General features: G+C 41.7%; 2 protein-coding genes across 2 annotated transcripts; one reads left to right on the top strand and one right to left on the bottom strand.

Moving 5' to 3' along the window:
* Positions 1-940: 940 nt before the first annotated feature.
* Positions 941-12,144, top strand: mat2aa (methionine adenosyltransferase 2Aa). Its single transcript, XM_030064918.1, has 9 exons — positions 941-1,295; positions 3,057-3,134; positions 4,455-4,577; positions 5,012-5,124; positions 5,278-5,421; positions 5,522-5,740; positions 6,583-6,765; positions 7,727-7,860; positions 7,993-12,144. The coding sequence occupies exons 1-9, from the start codon at positions 1,205-1,207 to the stop codon at positions 8,093-8,095; spliced, it is 1,188 nt and encodes a 395-aa protein (XP_029920778.1). The 5' UTR covers positions 941-1,204; the 3' UTR covers positions 8,096-12,144.
* A 1,676-nt stretch (positions 12,145-13,820) lies between these two features.
* sftpba (surfactant protein Ba) lies at positions 13,821-18,970 on the bottom strand. The gene is made up of 10 exons (XM_030065625.1): positions 18,835-18,970; positions 18,428-18,486; positions 17,816-17,890; positions 16,098-16,223; positions 15,871-15,990; positions 15,617-15,697; positions 15,237-15,420; positions 15,071-15,144; positions 14,368-14,426; positions 13,821-14,263 (listed from the first exon to the last, which is right to left on the bottom strand). Exons 1-9 carry the CDS (start codon positions 18,899-18,901, stop codon positions 14,370-14,372), a joined length of 843 nt encoding a protein of 280 aa, XP_029921485.1. The 5' UTR covers positions 18,902-18,970; the 3' UTR covers positions 13,821-14,263; positions 14,368-14,369.
* Between the last annotated feature and the right edge of the window lie 1,058 nt (positions 18,971-20,028).

Raw genomic sequence — 20,028 nt, 5'->3', positions numbered from 1 at the left:
TAATTACTCTTGGGATTAGTAAGCAGCTCGAAAAACCAAAGCTAGACACAAGTGAGAGGAGGCTTAGTAAACTACAGACAGGATATTCTTGTAGGATCAACCCAGGAGAGAATGGTTTGTTGTTATTGTTTTGTCCTATGAGCAGTCAAAAATAAGACACCTAATGGTAAACAAACCATTCACAACATGTCTTGTGTTGGCTGCTTTTATTCCCACATACTGACAGTGGTCTTAACATAGCAAAGCAGCCTCCTATTTGTTCCTCTGGCTACCCAAAGCACTGCTTCACTATCAACACCACTCCAGAATGTACATACAGAGACCTCCAACAGTATTCATCATAGATCCACTGTATCTACTGGCATTCAACCTTCTTTTTTTCCATAAAATTTGGACCCTTAGAGAAGTTATAGGCTATAACTTGAGTCTGCTTTTTCAGCTTTGTAAACACGTTATTAGGAGCTATGACACTAATTGCTTTCAAAATGCAGGTTAAAGTGCTGCCAAGTATGATGCCCGTTTTGGTGGATGACAATTCAAGGACTATTTGGAGTTATGTCCACAGTAAAATGTAAAAGCTCGACCTAGGGCACTCACCAAAAACATGGTCATCTCTGTACCAAATCAATCATCTGATTGGCCTATTTAACAACAAGCGTCAAATGTTACCAGATTCGAGGAATTACTACTTCTCCCTCCCTTGACTGGCTTTTCTAGACTTATATAAAATTGCTTACTATGCCGTGATCTGCTAATCTTACGGTTTTGCCTCAAGTTTCCGAATATCAGACCTTAGATAGGGGCTTGCTAAGATTACTGCTATGATTTGTGTCAGCCCAATCATTTGAGATGCCAAACAATTCACTCCTATTTTTGTGTCAATGAAATCTGAGGTTGTGGTTATCTTGGGACGCATCCATGCAGATCAGGGGCATACAGCTGAAGAGCCGCCCCCCCGCGCCATATGGTCTCTCTTCAACAAGACCATTGGCTACAGAGACAAGACTTGGACGGGCTGAACAAAAACATCGACCATCTCACTCCGCGTTTTCCTGACAAGCTGTGACCTAACCCCCCGGCGTGGTGCCTTGTGTTTTCCACTCAGAATTCACCCACAAACACCCCGAAACACAACTACATCCATCGCATACCTAAACGGCTAGTCTGCTAGCTACGGTGCTCTCTGACGTTTTTATTCCCTAAAATGAACGGCCAGTTGAACGGTTTCCACGACCCGCTCAGTGATGAAGACTGTTTTCTTTTTACTTCTGAATCTGTCGGAGAGGGACACCCGGGTAAGTTCATCTTGTATCTGTCAGGCCATGATGTTTTAACGGCAGAATAATTAGCACGATAGCCCACGTTACCTTGTCATACAAGGTCATCGTGAGATTAGCTCACTGGCTAATTCTGTGACCACAGCACAGGCGTGCTGCCGTCTGTCAGCCGCTGTCACCAAGTTAACAGTTACACGTGTTCTTCTTCTCACTGTTTCTCCGTGAGCTCAGTTTTAAACTAACCCACTTTCTAACATACCAACGTCAACACACTATTCACCGGCAGGGATAGCCGATTTGTAGGCGAATTAGCCCGTCTCAGCGGCTGTATGGTATTACGGGCTTGCTAACAACAACACGGCTAACGCGCTCAGGCTAAACAGGATAGTCACAGGATGTGTTCAAACACAAGTCACTTAACCTGGCTTAATTTTAAAACTCCGGGCTACTGTGTTCACGTAAACTGGTTAAAATGACCTACACATGTAGCTGAAAACAGCAGGTCATGACCACGGCCAGGGAAATGTTTTTTTTGTGACAGGCATGTAAAGTTAGCTAACGATAACTTAGCTAGCGTTAACCATTAGCGGTATTGCATCATTAACAGTTACAGTTAATGAGACACGTGCTCGCAGCCGGGACGGGTTAGTTGTTATCCAGTCGCGGTTAAATCGTCCCTAGGAATGTCTTAAATATCTCATTAATTGTACAAAAAATAATAGCCTGAAGCCTGACGTCTTTGCATTATATTAGCTTAATCATTAGAGGCTACATGTACGCTGGTCACTGGTAAAATGGAAAGGCCACGGAAATCAAAATAATCCTTTACAGGAATGATAAAGTAATGTAAATTAATTTTTAACAGGAGTAGCTCTGACTGAAGCACTTTACTAGCTTTACCCTACCAGAGGTGCTGATGTTCACTTGCAACCACACAAAGGTGTTCACCTCACCTGTCCGTGCCGTGGCTGCCAGTTTGCCAGCAGTGTAGTGTTAAGAAGACCCCCTGCACACCAGTCCTGCTCAACCAGGACTCCTGTTGTCCCGATGAAAGAACGCTAGTCGTCCATACATAGTGTTTCCTTCGTGATTTCTGTGAAGCTTTGATACTTTTGAGCGACAGTTCTACATTTGTACTAGTTTGGTTCTCAGGTGGTTCAGGTGAACCTCCTGAGAACCACCCATCGGCCCAGGTTCGATCCAAAGCTGAGCCCTTTGTTGCATGTCATCCCCCTCTCTCTCCTGCCTTCCCTGGCTCTCTCTATCAAGTTGCTATTGGATAAAGCAGAAGTAGTCTCTGCCTACCTGTATGTGGTGATGTGGTGTGAGAGACACACAAGAAAGTACGCCATTTGTGCTGGAAAACATTTTATATATCACTAGAAGCTGAGGTATTTGTTGGCGGACTTCAACCATCACTTGTCAAGCACCATGCTAGATACCAGCTACATGGCTGCTCTGCACAAGAAGGTGTTTGTAAGTCCCCACAAAGTACACAGTAGTTCGCATAAATGGCATAGTGTGGGTTTAACATGTGTAAAGTCATGAAGTCTGCGTTTAAACCCCACTTCCTGGGTGTCAGCGAGTTTGGCTGAAACTCACTGGGTGTTGCAGTCGCTTTGTCTGTTACTTTTGTTATGGTTTGTACATTAGCAACAGTAGAAGGTAACATGGCCTGAGGAGTCTGAGGTCACCATGCCCAGCACAGACATAATTTTGCCAAAACATGGAATCTTCTGCTCTAAAACAATTTAAACCTGCCTTTGTTTTTCTCCACAGATAAAATTTGTGACCAAATCAGTGATGCTGTACTGGATGCACACCTCAGGCAGGACCCTGACGCCAAAGTAGCATGTGGTAAGAATGTGGATTTTCAAGCTTGAGCAATAGCCCGAAGCTGTAGGAATATGATGTACCTTTTGTGACCAGTGTTGGAGGAAATGCACTCCAAAGTAATACGGTACTGTAATCACAATACATTTGTTTGTGATGCAGTAATATAATGTGTTACTGTATCTAAATTCAGTAATTTTATTCCATTTACAAATCAAACAATTGTGTCATTACTTGGTTTGCTCACATGCAGAGAATAAAATAACACAATTTAATGCACACCAATGTTAAATACAGACTTGAGAATGTGAAACAAAATGGCCTTGTACTATTTAACTAATGCAAATCTAAACTGAGGTGTAGGTTGCTGTGTGTATGAAATGACTATCACAACTGTTGTTATATGGCCCCACCAGTTGAGTAAACACTCAGCAGCGGCACACACACTGACACATCTCGGTGTCACACCTGTGCACAGTCAAAGAACCCATCTAGTCAGAGAGGAATTAACCACAGCAGCAGTCATGAAAATGTAATTATACAGCGATACAACAGTAACACGTTCAAACCACATGCATGCTGAGCCTGATGAAGAAGTGCTCTAGCTGGTGGTGTCACAACAGTTTCACAAGAGGGGGCAGCCTTATGTCACCATCTATTGGACTTCAATAATATGTTTAATGCAGTTTTGAATTACATTTGGAAAATATAGTATGTACTAGTATTTTAACTGGGTCACAGCTATATATTCTGGGGCAGAGCTGGGATGCAGTTACCTGTATAAGACATCTTAGCACAGCCTAAGATGGGTTGTCTAAGGACAGGCTTGCCTGCCCCGTTGATATCTTGAGTCACCTTGAGACACACGGTGCTGGCAGCCTTTCTTGAGATACCTTAAGACACCTCTTTGGGGAGCGTGCAGATGACAACAAAATACTGAAGAAACATTTCAAGTCATGTCGTACTTGCTATGTTTATTTTTGTTTTCATATGTTTCTCTGTTCACTATTGTTTCTCTGAGAACAAAAAGACAGTGACATATTTGTCTGCCCCCCCAAAAAAATCTACTGTGAATTGAACTTAAAATGGAATGAAATCTGACAGAGACGGAAGTGTCTACTACAAGAAATTTCACTTTTGAAAAGATAATTAAAAAGATAATTAAAAAGAGTGAAATGATTAAAAACATAAGGGGATAATAGAGGAATAACAGTGAGCAGATGTTGTATTCAGTATACCACCCAGTGTGTGTAACCCCCTGTCACTTAATTTTTCTTAATTCTCAGTGTAATTTTGCTCCAGCTCTAGCTCTTCTCCTGTGCCTCACTGTCTTTGTATCCTCAGAGACTGTTGCTAAGACTGGGATGATCCTGCTGGCTGGGGAGGTTACATCCACGGCCAGTGTTGACTACCAGAAGGTTGTCAGGGAGACTATCAAGCACATTGGCTACGACGACTCCTCCAAAGGTATGACCAATAGAGTGAGTGGATGCAAGCTTTTTGCAATGGTTGTGTCAAGTAAAGCTGGTAATGCATGTGCATCTACAGACCCTGTCAGACAGCCAGCTTCACCCAGAGATTCTCCTAAAATTTTCTGTCAGAGCCAGGTGTGACCAGGAGCCAAATATTCCAGAAAAGTTGATTAGGCATTCAGCATTCAGTTTTCAAAAGCAAAGAAGAACACAAAATTGCCATTGTCAAGGAAAATTAAAGGCAATTTCTGGAGTCACCTATCCAGGACATTATATCATGTAAGGTCACATAAGACAGGGAAATTTTACAAATAGTAGCTAATAGTTTGAACAGGTGCTACTGTATGTGTGAAAGGGGCTTAGATTTCACGATAAGGTGTGTGAGTATAAAACAGTTAAATCCCACTCAGTTGTTCTCTTATTCCACAGGCTTTGACTATAAGACCTGCAATGTCCTGGTGGCTTTGGAGCAGCAGTCCCCTGACATTGCTCAGGGTGTTCACCTGGACCGCAAAGAGGAGGACGTGGGGGCTGGTGACCAGGTCGGAGCGTTCTAAGTTGTGAATATTTGCATTTGTGTATGGTCCACCGCTGGGTGATGGAGCCAGAAATGTGGTGGTAACGTAGTTTGTGATTTCATTTGACTTTTATTCATGATATGGTTTGTGACTGGTCATATTCCATCTCTGCGACAGGGTTTGATGTTTGGCTATGCCACTGATGAGACTGAGGAATGCATGCCCCTCACCATTGTCTTGGCTCACAAGCTCAATGCCAAGATGGCTGAATTACGCCGGAATGGAACTTTGCCTTGGCTCCGACCAGACTCCAAAACTCAGGTTAGGCAATGAAAAGGCACACCCACCTCCCCAGAGTCTACTTACATTACTCAGTGTGACAGTATAGTTGACCTCCTTTTCTACTCCCTATTTTCTCCAGGTGACTGTTCAGTACCGACAGGATCGTGGTGCCATGCTCCCAATGCGTGTACACACCATCGTGGTCTCTGTGCAGCATGACGAGGGTGTGGGTTTGGATGAGATGCGTGATTCTCTGAAGGAGCAGGTGGTGAAGGCTGTGGTTCCCGGTGCTTACCTGGATGATGACACCATATACCACCTGCAGCCGAGTGGCCGTTTTGTCATTGGGGGACCACAGGTGAGACCCAAGCCCCTTCAAAGCTGTGAGTGCAGAAAGAGGATTTACAATTGTAACAGGTTAGACTATATAACTGACAAGTGGTTGGGATTAGCATTCAAATTCTACTGAATAAATGTTGTTGCCTTACTCTAATGTAGAACTCTACTCTGCTTAGCTGGGTTGACAACCACCAATGTCATCTGGTTAGACAAAAAAGTCTGATAAACTTTAATGATAAAAGGAGTTAGGAGCTGTACATCACTAAATTTCCTCTAATTTCTTGGGTACATGTGGTCTGCAATTTTGTAACTAATAATATGTACATTCATGAAGATATGCAGAATAAACATGTAAGTGTGCATAAAGGCTTTTAAAGTAGAAATAAATACCAAAATTGTGAACTATCTCAAATGACAGTAAATTGACAGATGCATGTCCCACATGCTCCTAGTCAGTTATCAGTAGCTAAATGGTCACATTACAGTTTGGCTGTTCCTAATGCCACCAGTAGATGGAGTCAAACACTACAGTTAGAGCAAGAAGTAGCTGCCAGTGAAGTGGCATTGAAACCCAGATGCACCTGTTCTATTTGTAAGAACCCCCTCAAAAATGAGATGGTGCATCTCAAGGGGCTATCCTTGAAGTAAAGAACAAAGAACAAATGCATGTATCTCAAGAGTAGCCCTGCTGCAGCCTGCTTGTGTTACTTTTCCAGTGGTATCATAAATCATATGACTGAACAAGCATGTATACACACACTGTAGCAATAAGCCACCTTTAATTATATTATGAAAAGACCTAAATTATACAACATATGCATACCTCAAAGGCTCATCTAGTATGTGTCTCCCTTCACTCAGGGTGATGCTGGTCTGACGGGTCGTAAGATCATCGTCGATACTTATGGGGGTTGGGGGGCGCATGGCGGCGGAGCTTTCTCTGGCAAGGACTACACCAAGGTAGACCGCTCTGCTGCTTATGCTGCCCGCTGGGTGGCCAAGTCTCTGGTGAAAGCTGGGCTCTGCAAGCGTGTTCTAGTCCAGGTGAGGATTTACATCATGTCACTGTATTAGGCAAGTGGTGTTGCCTTGTGGCTTGGTTGGTTTATCACTAACTTTATTTGGGCCGTGTACTGTAAATACATGCACAATTTGTCATGTTGACACAGTATTTAAGTGCAGAATGGCCAAGCTGAATGGTTGCATTCCTTTATACTGTGTTCATGTCAGCTATTTATGAGTGATTGATTGCATTTAGAAGGAACACGAAGTGTACTTTCCAAAGAAATATGATCCAACTTCTGGAATAACAAAAAAGCGATTCCACCGACAAGCAGAAAGAAGGTTCTACAATATGCGTTCAAAGGATATATCCAGGAAGTCCAACTGACTGTGAAAACAGGTTAAAAATACATAGATACAGCCTATATCACCTGGCGATTGAGACGTAACACAGTGAAATTAAGCAACAACACTACTCCTGTAAAGCAGGGCAGTTACAGTCATTAAAAAGCAAAAACCTTTGCATACATTAAGTATGACTTAGAAGCTAGCATAGCATAGAAGTGCTAAGTTCCTTATAGCTTTATCCACAGCCTACACTTTTCAGCATTTGATTTTGGATTTTGAAAGGGGAAGAAATGTGGAACTCCTTCCAACCCCTCCAGGTAACAAGAATCACCATTACACGTGCACAATGTTGAACTATCACTAGGTCAAACACCACAAAACCAGCCTGAAAATGAAGAACATCTGAAATGATTGCATGTGAATCTATGGAGCAGAGCCATATCGTTGTGAACCCTTAGTGATGCTACACTATGATTGGCCAGTCTACATTCAAGGGCGGGACTTAGCAAAGGGCGACTTATCGGTATCAGGATTAACAGGATTTATTCTGAATCTGGGAATAATATAATTAATTATTAGTGTATTGATTTTTTTACATTTTTTATTTCTTTGTTAGTTTTTATTGTTTGTGTATAACCATTGCAAATTGTTTCAGGTATCATATGCCATCGGAGTTGCCCATCCTCTCTCTATCTCCATCTTCCACTACGGGACCTCCCAGAGGAGTGAGAGGGAGTTGCTGGACATTGTGAAGAAAAACTTTGACCTCCGTCCAGGAGTCATTGTCAGGTATCGTGTGGTGTCCAATTTCACATATTTGATAACAAACAGTCTCTGTGCCATCAAGAGGTACTGTATACACATATTTGTGTTTGAATCAATGTCCAAGTTTAGCATGGAGTCACTGTGTGTTTCTTTCAGGGAGCTTGATCTGAAGAAGCCCATCTACCAGCGCACAGCAGCTTATGGCCACTTTGGTCGTGAGGTCTTTCCATGGGAGGTGCCCAAGAAGCTCAAATACTGAGCCACTCCTCTAACCTCCCAGCGGGCTGTTGGTGTACTACAGAGAAACCGACATGCCCGCCCCCTCCCCTCATGCCATCACAACCTCTCCTAAAAGCAAAGATGTCTTCCCCTGTCCTCCTTCACCTGCACTGTATTCATCCTTAAAGAGAAAACAACAGAATGTAGATGCCAAAATTTATCAATGAAGTGACAAAATAGTGTCTATGTATTGCATCACCATAAACAATAATTCATGTTATTGGGTTATTAGCAAAAAATGTAATTATAATGGTATGTCTCATTATTAAGACATTTTTAATGTACTACTGAGTTCTTGACCACATTGGTAACTATTTTTACCAGTGCCATAATTAGCCATAACATGGTAAATCATAGCGAACGAGCAAAATGTTGGCCAAGTTGTGTTATGAATTGTTAGTGTCAGGTGGACTAATTTGTACCACTTTGTAAGAGTTGTTATGCGCGTTTCTTCCTCCGTGTGCGCAATTTTATCTTCTCATTTGATGACATTTCTGTATATTTAGCAACACTCCCCAGCTTTTAAATTCAGAATCTTTCTACAGAATTCAGTTGTTAAGGTAATCATGGTTAGTATCTTCTGTTGCTTTCTCTTTAATGGCTTTTACACTCCCTCTGTATACTCTGCTGTCTCTCACTCTTTTTGTATTGTTGGTGATTTGCCATCACAGACATGTCAGCTCTGTTGTCTCCACAACCCTCACTCTATCTTTCTCTGTCTGGAGAATTTGTTGGCACAAGTAGGGTTGAAGATTGCTTTAAGTTGCTGCACATGATGGGATGTTTGCCTGCTCCCCTTAAAACTCAGAGTATGATGATATATGCCAGTTGTTCAGCTGAGTAACATACAGTGCAACTTTAGTCCCTCTGTGACCTGTGTTGTCCCTCCAGACCACATTTTTCTGACGTGTTACAGAGAAGTCAGAAGCTGCTAATGACTTTGTGGTTATGTTGGGTTGCACAGTGAAATGACACCTCCTGTGTTGTAGTATTTATTTTGTTGGTTAACATACAACATGAATGTTCCATGTGTTGCTCAGTTTTTCATGCTCTACTGACCGAGATAAAGGCAAGGCACTCCCTCGCCCCAGACGGTGACTCCAGGTGTAGCTACAGAGAAGCCCGGGCTCAGTTGCTGCTGGGGAGGGGCAGCCTTTATCCTATGAGAACACCATACTTGAAATAGAATTATGTTAGACTATCTTTTGGGACCTTACCAATGTTGGCGTGCACGGAAGGACAGCTGTGAGAAAATGTGAATCTTGAGGCATTTTTTGTATTTTAAAATCTAAATTTAAATTGTAAGTTGGCCTGCACATACATAGGGACCTGACCCCTCAAGGGAGGGGATGTGGATAATTTTTATAGAAGATGCATCACCTGTCCACTGGCTCACAAGTGGTACCCTTGCAATTATTTTTGTGTGGCTGCTGAGAATGAATGGCAGTGCTACAGACGTTTGTTAAAAGAGTCAGCTTGATGAGTAAACCACAAAATACAGGAAATACAGAAATAACTGGAAAACAAATCTGATTTCACACTTAGTCAAAAGGAAATGCATTGTAGCAATTATGTTTTTGAAACTCACCTATCTGCTCTGTTCTCATCCAGTATGTCTTCTCTTTTTAACCCGCCTCCCCATAGAAAGTAGGATAAGTCAACTAACTTGTTTGAGGTGCAGGACTGCACAGTGCGTTGTGGAAATTAGGGAAGTGTTGGCTCCTTTGTGCACCTCTACGACCTACAATAACCCATGAAACCCTGTGCTATATCGGGACGCCTCAGTGGCTCACCTGGTAGTACATATACCATGTCATACTCAGATTAAGCTGCAGCGGCTTGGGTTGGAATCCAGCCCAGAGCCTTTGCTGTAAGTCATCCCCTCTTTCTGCCCTGTCTGTCCTGTCTTCTTTCTACTTTGACTAATAAAAAAGCAGAAATGCCCCCCACGCCCTCCAAAAGTACCTTCACTTCTTAGCTCCGCAGACGTGTTTTTGTGTTTCTTAACTACAGTCTGATTCCGGCTGTAGACGTGGGCATTTCCCTGCATTGTTGTGCCTGTTTTACCAATGGACTTAGTTTTCTATGGAATGCGCCTTTAGCTTTACATTTGAAATGAGTGAGTTTGACACATAAATTAGTGCCATGGTTTACCAAAACTGGATGTTGGTTTGTTGTGCAGGGTGCTGTGTATTTGTGTCCTAGGTAGTTTTCTATGAATGCTGAGTTTGTACCTTAAGAGGTGAAATATATCAGGATGATGAGTTGTGCTACCAGAGTGTGGCGGCTGCTTTGCATTTGTTTTCGAACAGTGTGGAAAAAAGTGTTTGATATTCAACATAGATGGGTTGCTGAAGGAAAGGTCACCAAAACTGACAGATTTCATTGTCTGGCCAACAGGAATGCTGTCACCAAATTTCATGGCGATCCACCAAAAAGATTTTAAGATTAGCTGCTCTGGTCCTACCTGCTGACAGACAGGCTGACTGACGTGGTGACGTGTAGGCCCCTGCTTCCCAGCACAACCTGACAATTGGCAGACAGTCCATCACAGGACATTCAGTTTGGTTTTTTGGTAGTTTATCATTATTACTTTATCAGTTTATCATAACTTCATAACGCGTTGAATGAGTACTTCCATATCAGTGCATTATGCTCTGCTTACTGCCAGTCACATCCACAGGGTATGTCATTGTCTCAGTTTCCCCCACTTATTCATAAGTAAAGCTTTTTCACATATAAGCAAGGGCTGAACTTGCCACCCAAACACTTTGCCATGACATTTTTTTGTATTAACCCCTGGTGAGCTGGTGAGCCACTTTCACCAAATCTGCATGTTGTGGACCGCAAGTTCATTCATCTTAACCACCATTTTCTCCTGAGATGGTGAGCTCAGTCGCGATGACGTCTGTCTTGCTTTTTCAGCCGGCCTTGCCTCTTTTAGCTTACTTGAGCAACTTTCCACTCATTTTAAGCTAGTCTCAATGTCTGGCTGAGCCATAGGGGCCTCAAGCATCTGGCCACCAGATTTGGGAAACAGGACATGGTGTCTGCTTGGTGCCTGTCAGCCAAAGGAAGTTTAAAAACTGTATTTTATACAGTTCATTTGTGGCCTCTGGTTCCCTGCTGTAATGGATATCTTGGTTGTGGACAGTCTCTTTGCTCTGCACTTTAGAGTCCCTCATACGTGAATATTGTCAATTAGCTGAATAGATGGTTGTAATATGGTGAAGAGTGCCAGGTTATGATCTGTGTTCCTGCTCTCAGAAGAGACCATCTCCTGTTTATGGACGCTTTAAGACTCATTACAATCAAGTTATTCTATACAAGTTGTCCCTTGTATGTACTGTGTGCAGCTTAGTGTACAGCTGCTGTGTCTGCAAGAATTATCCACATCATCTAGCCAAGTGGCCCAAGTTCCCATGCATATGTAATAGTGTCATATTTAACTGATGGATCCTTTAATTGCCTCTTTTGGCATCACCTTGTGGTTCCTAGAGTGTAATACAGAAAAACTTCAGGTTGCAGCCACAGTGTGATGCTGAGAACATTCTATATTAATTCATCTTTGAGTGGTGATCTGGTCAAATGGCTGGGCCTCCCAAAAGATATATATATATATATATATATAAAGTTCAAATCCTCCAGCTTGGCCACAGATGTGGGCAAAAGTTTGGCTGGTGTTGTACAGAGAAACCAGCCTGTTTACATGCTCACCTGTGGGCCTTTGAGGAGGAGTCCATTTTATTTCTCTATGCTAAATAATAATTAAAAAAAAAAAAAAAAAAACTTCAAGTGGGTCTATCAGTGCTGTTACTGAAAGTGTAAAAGTGCCTTTTCTAATTTTTTGCTCCTCCATATTCCCTGCCATCACCTGCATCCTTCTCTTTTCACCTCACCTGAGAGTTTCAGTAGCTGTATCACCTCCCTCAAGCCTCTGAACACCTCAGACACTACTCACTCCCACTTTGGACTTTGATGACTGTCCCTCTGGTCAGTATGTTGAATAAAGATTCCATCCCCAAGTTGCAGACTGTCTCTGTTCAGTGATTACATCACACACTATGTCTACTGTTACTTTTCTAACCCTTCATGATGATAAAGTAGTTAAACTATCAGGACTTCAAAATGCTTGGTGCTTGGCGGCTAAGTTAAGCAATTCTATATGCAAGATTTGATCTGCAGCGATGGACAAAGTGCACAGCCCCATTACTTGAGTCAAAGTATAGATTCTCTTAGTCAAATATGCCTCTACTGTAAATGAAAGTGCTCCGTCAAATTTTTACTTGAATTGAAGTACATGAGTTTTTGTTTTTAAAAAATACCATCAACACATTGCTGTATTGGTTTCACATTGCTTTTACAGAAGCTCATAACTCTGAAACCACCTGATGAATGTGCTGACTTCCTACACGAATGTACTCACCACCGCCAGGTTAGTTTTTAGGCACAGTTAGCTACCAAAATGGAATGCATGTTTTTTTAGTTTGAAAGTGGAAGTCTTGCTTCCCCTTGTTTCACACAGCTGCTTGATGTACTTTTGCTTTCACGTGGTTGTGGGAGAAGATTGCCTTCAACACTTTGTGCCAGAAAACCTCTCTATTTCTGCCAGAAGGATTAGGGTTAGGAAGGTTAGAGAGCCCTCAAGGCAAACTTGTCCCATGTGCCTTTTACATCAAACCCAGCTGAGAGCGGTCGCTGTGATTGGTTTTTCTTCTTGGACTTCAAAGTTATTCTTAAAAGTAATGACAACCTTCATAGAAATCTAGTCAAATCAAAAGTGCAATAGTTGTGCTTGAAATGTGGTGGACTACAAGTCCTAACTTTCTTAAAAAATAAATTCTACAGGAAAGTACACATGCTTGAGAAATGTACTAAAGTACATTTGAGCACAGTACTCAAGTAAATGTACTTGGTTACTGTCCACCACTGTGGCTCTGATATAGTTTCCAAGCCCCACATTGTCACAGACAATAACTGATTAATATAGTTGTCTAAGTGGCTGTTTTGAAACTACTGCTGTGGCAATGCACAGGGGGAATAAAACACTAAAGGCAGCAGAGCTTTACACAAACTTTGGTCTAGAACTGCAGCACACTGGAGGAAGAGGCTGCAAAATGCTCACCTCTGAAAGCAGAGTTCAACAAGTTCCTCAACCAAATATCCAGTGAGTGCACTTTCTGCTTTGGCCTTCACTGCTGCAAAAGTGTGTTCACTGTAACAAAGGAGCTTCAGTTCCAATTTCTCTCTCCTCAGCCCTTAGTGCTCACCTACAGGCTAAATTAAAGAGAACATTTACCAGTTTTTTCCACGTAAATGAAAAAGCCAGTTATGGAGGCTGCAAACTATAAACTTCTTTATCTTCCTCTCCTGTTGTTATTTATTATTATTACTTATTACTTATTTTGTTCTTTCAAAAAAAAAAAAGAAGTATGACCCACTGTGTCAAAAGATGTTCTCACTCTTCAGCAAGTCATAAATCTGAAACATGGAAATACACCAAAATATATTTGTCAGCCAAAGCCATCTGTCATTTGATACCATCTCATACCAGATAAGAACATGTCACCGTATGACATTTTAAATAATTATGAGATGATGGCGCCAAACATGAGTGACTCAAGGCGGCTGTGCAATCACATGAAGGATTATGTTACAGAAGTTGACATGCACAAACTGATAAAATCACGCAACTGTTTCTCCATTCCGTGGAAACCGCGTTGTGTGACATTTTAATATTTTGCAATGCCGTGACACGTTAAAGCAGGAAAATGAAATCACATAACTTCACATTAGCTAAACACTCAACTCTGAAGATGTATGTGACCAATTGTGCAAACATAAATTGATTTTCGTAGACGTGACATGCCATTGTTTTAACAATACAGGCAAAGCTGTCAGGTGTTTTTTCCAACGTTTCTGTAGCTGCAGGATTGTCCATGAGCCTTCAGTCTGTGCAGACTGTGTATACAAAGTGAAATCACAAAAGACATAGCAAATCATTATCAACGGGGGGCGGGGGGGAGAAATGTTATCACACAGAATGCCAAAGATGTTGAGCAGCCGGAGTAATATTTGCAGTCAGGTGTTGAAAGAGCCGGGTCATCCATAGGAGCACTGACGCTGACTCTGATTTCTTTCCTCCCACCTTAAAAAGAGAAGTTGGGAAACATCACGTTATTTAATATAGTACTGAACACATTTATTTAATGGATTAAACTGGCAACATTCGTGCTGGACAATCCCACCTACCTTCAGAGTGCGATATAGGAGGGACTCTTCCAATCAAACCTCTGACAGAAGGCCACCGTCTGCACATAAGACACAAGCACAGCTTAAAAAAGGGACAAACCCCTTGCTGCTGCTCCTTCTTAACCCTCCTGTTATGTTTGGGCTCAACATAAAATTAATATATGTTTTCACTATCCTGGACACAATTTGTACACATCTGTGTTTCATGGGCATCTGTTTGGCCCAGGCCGTTTCAGCTCTATAAAACAAATATCAACATTTACACATGTTTTTTTTTTTTTTTTTTTTTTTTTTTATTATTATTATTATTATTATTTATTTATTTATTTATTTATTTATTTATTTATTTATTTATTTATTTATTTATTTATTATTTATTTTATTTTATTTTATTTTATTTTTTTAGTTGTTATGGATGAGGAACTGAAACATGCCATTTCTAATCTTAGGGCCTCACCCTCACCTAACATAGCCACACCTGTAGTCATGAGAGAGCCATTCCAGTTACTGTGACATTTGGGAGGGAAAAACATGATTCCCACAAGCACTTTGATGTATAGGGCAGGGGCGGGGGATTCCTGAAAACGTCATTTTCGGAATTACTGGCGTCAAATTAACTCCAACTGATAAAAACCGTTAGTAAATGTGAAGGTATGAGGTGGGTTAAAACTAAAGGTGACGTCACCAGATTGCTGTTTCTCACCCTGCATCTGAGTGCGGTCCTGAAGTCTCTGCACACATAGTTTCTCAAAGAGCAGGGATCTTGGACAGCTTTCTCTGAGAGAAGGGAAGAAGGACGTCTGAACGTGCAACCTCTTGCATGTGAATCTGTATGGGCTCTTAAGGAAGACGCGGTGTGACTGACGTACCCATGAGAGGTGCCTCCTGCCCCTTGCACAGGTGGATGAGGGCGCAGACGGCCTCCGGGGTGACATAGCGCATGAGTGCGTCCAGCAGCGTCTTACCGAACCTGTCGATCACAGCCTGACACTCGTCTCGGTAGGAGGAGGGCAGAATGACACACACCTCCTCCAGCAGCTCGACCACAGCGCTCTGCGGAAAGAACAGCGTGTGAGGAACAGGAGAGTGTGAGTGTGCAAGTCCGTGACGATGAAAACCGTCTGGTGGCATTTCTGTGTCTGTGCCTGTGTCTGTGTGGGTGTGCGGGACAAAGACATCCTGTGTTTTTACTGTGTTTTGTTCCACAGCACACACATGTATGTTCCTTCATTGTATGAGCATGACTCACCTCGGTCCTTTCTTTGGGGAGCAAGCTTTCCAGTGTTTTGATAAGAAATATGCAGAAGGAGCATTGTGATGTGGGTCCCACCTGTTTGACAGGCACAAACAGGAGTGGGAGTCAGGGACAGAGACAAGGAACTTGGGCAGTGGAAAAAACACAGCAGATTTCGATGGAATTAAATGCCAAATGTAATACTGTATAATAAATCATGCCACATATTGTTCTTTTCAGTTTTATTTCGACGCTGTATTTAACCCGACCTGTTGACGGGCCGCAGCAGCCCTGAGGCCGTCCTCAACGTAACGGATCAGAAGCTTCTGCTGCTTGTCATCAAAGTGGGAGTCACAGAGCCGCAGGATTTTACAAACCTGCCTGGGTTTCTATGAAGAGAGAGACAAAAGGCTTCTCAGAGGCATGACAAACATGCAGAAAGTACAGAACAAGGGTATTGTCCTGGGAAGCCCGAGCACCCCAGCCTCAAACTTACAATGGCACCAGTGAGCAAAGTGATGGCCACCGGAAGCATCTTCTCCACCTCATCTCTGCACATTTTGACAGATTTGGGCCCAGGCAGATGCTCACACAGACTCTCAATCTCATCTGTTACCTTTCTCTGGAACAGAGCAGTGAGTTAGTTTGTGGACATTGCCGTTTTATTTTGTTTTATTTGATCCTTTATTTAGGTTCCATTGAGAGGCAAGATCTCTTCTTCCTGGTCAAGATGGCAGCACAAGCAGTTTCTCATCAAAAAAAAAAAAAAAAAAACAATATCACATGATAGAACTCAAAACAATGACTAAAAACAACACAAGGAAAATAGTGAAGGAAGGGCGGCATGCAGGCGGTACCAGCTCAAGTGAAGGAAATGATGTAAAATAGTAACATATTTCCTTCCCAGCGGTTTGTAAAAGACCTTTACAAATATTGAAAGAGGGGAGTGGCTCTAAGGTGATGATATGTTGCAGCTCGTTCTATGCTCAACGAGCTGCAACATAAGGATGAAGGTACATGCATCATCACATCATCACAGTCTAACGTGGGTAGAAACTGAGCTTTGCACAATTTTCCTTCTGGCTTCAAAAGGAAATCGTTTTTTAAATGGAAAAAGAAATCTAGTTTAGGCCTAAGGTCTTCACGAGGTTATCAATATGCACATTAAACTTGTCATCAAGCCACATGGCTAGGTATTTGTAAGAAGTGACTCTTTCTATACATGTGCCCTCTAATATCAAGACAGTGTGATCAGCTGCTTTAGAGTGAGAGCAAGTGAGGGTCATACATTTGGTCTTGTTTGAGTTTAAGACCATAATAATAATAACTATTATTATTAAATTTAGAACAGTGAAAGCTGCAGTGACTGAAAAGCATCCTGCACAAACTCTCCCACAGGACCTGTGTCTGTTGCTGCAGTTTGTACTCTGCATGTTGTGTGTTTTCTACTAGTTGTACATTTTTGTAATTTACTGCGATGTGTTTTTAACCAACCTGTAGACATCTATGAGCAATAAAGAGATCTGATCTAAAGAGATGTGAAATCAAGCCATGACAGTTTTAGAGGGTTTTTACCGAGGCAGCGTTCCAGACCTTAACAAAAGGGGATCTTTGTGAAATTTCATTTCAACTTTTATACAGGCTAGAATATAGTTCTGTGTGTGTGTGTGTGTGTGTGTGTGTGCGTGCGACGTGCGTACGTGCGTGCGTGTGTGCGTGCGTGCGTGCGTGCGTGTGTGCAGGGGCGTCGTAGTGGGGGGAAAAGCGGGACTGATTACCCAGGGCCACAATGGGGGAGGGGGCCCTCGAAAGGCCTGAAATAAAAAAGTCGGCTATACAAGGGCCCAATAATATTTCTTTTCATGGGGCCCAAAATCCCTCGTGGCACCCCTGCGTGCCTGTGTGTGTGTGTGTGTGTGTGTGTGTGTGTGTGTGTGTGTGTGTGTGTGAAAGTCTGTGACCCATGAATGTACATCTGTTATCATGTGCTTCAGCGGATATAAATGAAGCCAAAAATAATCAGTTTCTGTCAGGAATTGAAACTGAATGTATTTCTATGAAAGTCAGTCAGGCGCGGATGTGAATGTGAACTGTAGACAGAGTCTGCACAGAAATCTTGTAAATGTAGTTATACAGAAATAATGTCAAAAGGCAAGCAGTAATTCATGCTTGGGACTGGTCTGTTTGCTTTTCAGTGTCTTTTTTTTTATTTACCTGGAAGTCGGCATTGGAAAACAGGTCAACAAGGAGTTGAAATATTTGGGTGCAGTCCTGGCAGCAGTCACCAGTCTGAGGAGAAGAGACAATACTTTCTGAGCAGCACTGATATTACATTAATACACTGCCTTAAAACAATTTAACATATAAAAGTAAATGATCGCATACTTTTACATACAACCGATGTTATACAATATGCTCTTGTTGATCATTGTTGAGTTATGTCATATTGAGGACACTGTTATTTATGACAGCCATCTCTACAGTCATAAAATTTTACTATCTAAGTTACAATATTACTATCAGGAAATATGGTTAGTTTTCATTTGAAATCTTGGAAAGGTTTGGGGCGTGGGGATGTGCTTAGAGGAAGTACACCGGATTCTCAAGAAACTCAAACCAGCCGTCACGTCCCTCTAAAAACAAAACTGTGTTAATATGGTTTCTCTTTTTATTCAGATGTTAATACTATTTACAGTTACAGTTTGGTTTGTCTCTGGCTGTTTGAATATGGATACCTACAAAATACATTGTATAGGAAATATGCCAATCAAAATTAGATTTTTTTTCTGTTAAAACAGTGTGATGGAGAAACAAATCACCACTTACTGCACTCAGAGCATCAGGGACCTTCTGCAAACCCTCAACATTAAACACCAGTGTTGGAGCTGTGGAGAATCAATGCGTATAATCATCAGAAATTCCACACGAAGTCCCTAATGTGTGTGGTGTGCGTATGATGTTGTATATTGTCTGTTGTTGCTTAGGAATTATTTATTGTGTGCTATTTATTGTACTTTTGCTACCACGATAACCCGCTGCTCATAATCAATTGCCCCCTGTGGGATTAATAAAGCTGTTTGAATTTGGATTTGAATTGTATGTGACTGTGCCGCTGCGCACAAGAGAAACTACTGTAGCTGCACACTTACAGCCATCCTCTTACATCAGCAAAGGGAAATTGTGAGTCTCAATGTGACATAAAAATATGTATATTTTTAAGTTTGTCGTCTTACCTGAGCTCTGGAGACCCAAGAAGAAAAACACTGCCAACTTGAGCGAGGCCATCGTCAGCTGTCTCATCAGGTGTGTTACTTTAATACTTGTTTCTCCTCAGGACTGTGGGGGCTAGCATGTATTTGACAGGGGCCACCTGCGTCCTGAAGCCCACACCAATCAGATCCCGAGCCGCTGTGATAAGCTATTGACTTTCAGCATAGCAGAGCTTTTTTTTCTCTCGAGTGTGGGCCTAATTTTAGACATTCATGAAGTTTCATGCTTAGTTCCTCAAACCATGTAAAAAAAAAAAAAAAAAGCACTTTCTTTTTTGGATATATCATAGGCACAATTGTGTGTTTGCGCATTTAAAATATGCAATACATCTAAAATATCACAATGTGTTTATGTTAGCAACATACACACTCTGGATGCAGGTGTTGCTCTCTATGAGCCTTTGCTGTCTGTGATATGCACATTCCCTTCTCATTCCCTCTCCATTCATCTCATAATTCTGGTCATTCCTCTCTACAACATGACCCACACCAACACCAACACTGAGTGAATTCTGCCTCCACACTGAGCTGGTGTTTGAATGATGGAGGCCCTTGACAGCAGAAGGTTTTCCAGGAGGATCTGGTGTCTGCACAGCCTCTCGCAGCATTATCAAACTCACCTACAGCACTGACTGACACACGGCCACATCACATCCAGCGGTCATGTCTGCATGGTAACCCCACATTTGCAAACCCTAACATACATACACAGAGTCTGTTATATTATTTCATTTTCTTTTTTCATTTCTGATTGTGGTGTCATTCACTCTAACTTTGCACACTTTGCTGACAGCTACACTCAGCTGATCTGTTTGCACATACATTTATACATATACTGCACATACACATGCACATATATTTGTACATACAATTGTCATGCTCTTCTGCATAATTTATATTCACATTTCTTGTATATTGTATTTTTCTTTTACTATTATTACTGTTTTTTTTTTTTTTTTAATTATTATTCTTATTGTACAACTGGCATTCATTGTGGGCAGCAAAGTAAGAATTTCATTGGGCAAGGAAACTCACTTCTCTCTGTGCACAGGACAATAAAATACTTTGACCTTGACTTTGATCTATCTATCCATATTTCTGATTGTGGTGGTGTATTCTAAATAAATAAATAGATTAATTAAAAAATACACACACACA

This window comes from Myripristis murdjan, chromosome 12 (assembly GCF_902150065.1).
Source record: "Myripristis murdjan chromosome 12, fMyrMur1.1, whole genome shotgun sequence".
In the NCBI taxonomy this organism is placed as follows: domain Eukaryota; kingdom Metazoa; phylum Chordata; class Actinopteri; order Holocentriformes; family Holocentridae; genus Myripristis; species Myripristis murdjan.
Note: the sequence above shows the minus strand (reverse complement) of the source record. Positions and strands in the feature narration are given on the sequence as shown.

Bases quoted from the DNA above. Each gene is read 5' to 3' on its own strand.
- mat2aa (XM_030064918.1), top strand. From the start codon at position 1,205: ATGAACGGCCAGTTGAACGGTTTCCACGACCCGCTCAGTGATGAAGAC. The intron at 4,578-5,011 runs GTATGACCAATA...CTTATTCCACAG, and splicing joins CTACGACGACTCCTCCAAAG to GCTTTGACTATAAGACCTGC. The intron at 5,125-5,277 runs GTCGGAGCGTTC...TCTCTGCGACAG, and splicing joins ACGTGGGGGCTGGTGACCAG to GGTTTGATGTTTGGCTATGC.
- sftpba (XM_030065625.1), bottom strand. From the start codon at position 18,901: ATGAGACAGCTGACGATGGCCTCGCTCAAGTTGGCAGTGTTTTTCTTC. The intron at 18,487-18,834 runs GTAAGACGACAA...GATTCTCCACAG, and splicing joins CTTGGGTCTCCAGAGCTCAG to CTCCAACACTGGTGTTTAAT. The intron at 16,224-17,815 runs GTAAATAAAAAA...GCTCTGTTCCAG, and splicing joins TTTCCAATGCCGACTTCCAG to AGAAAGGTAACAGATGAGAT.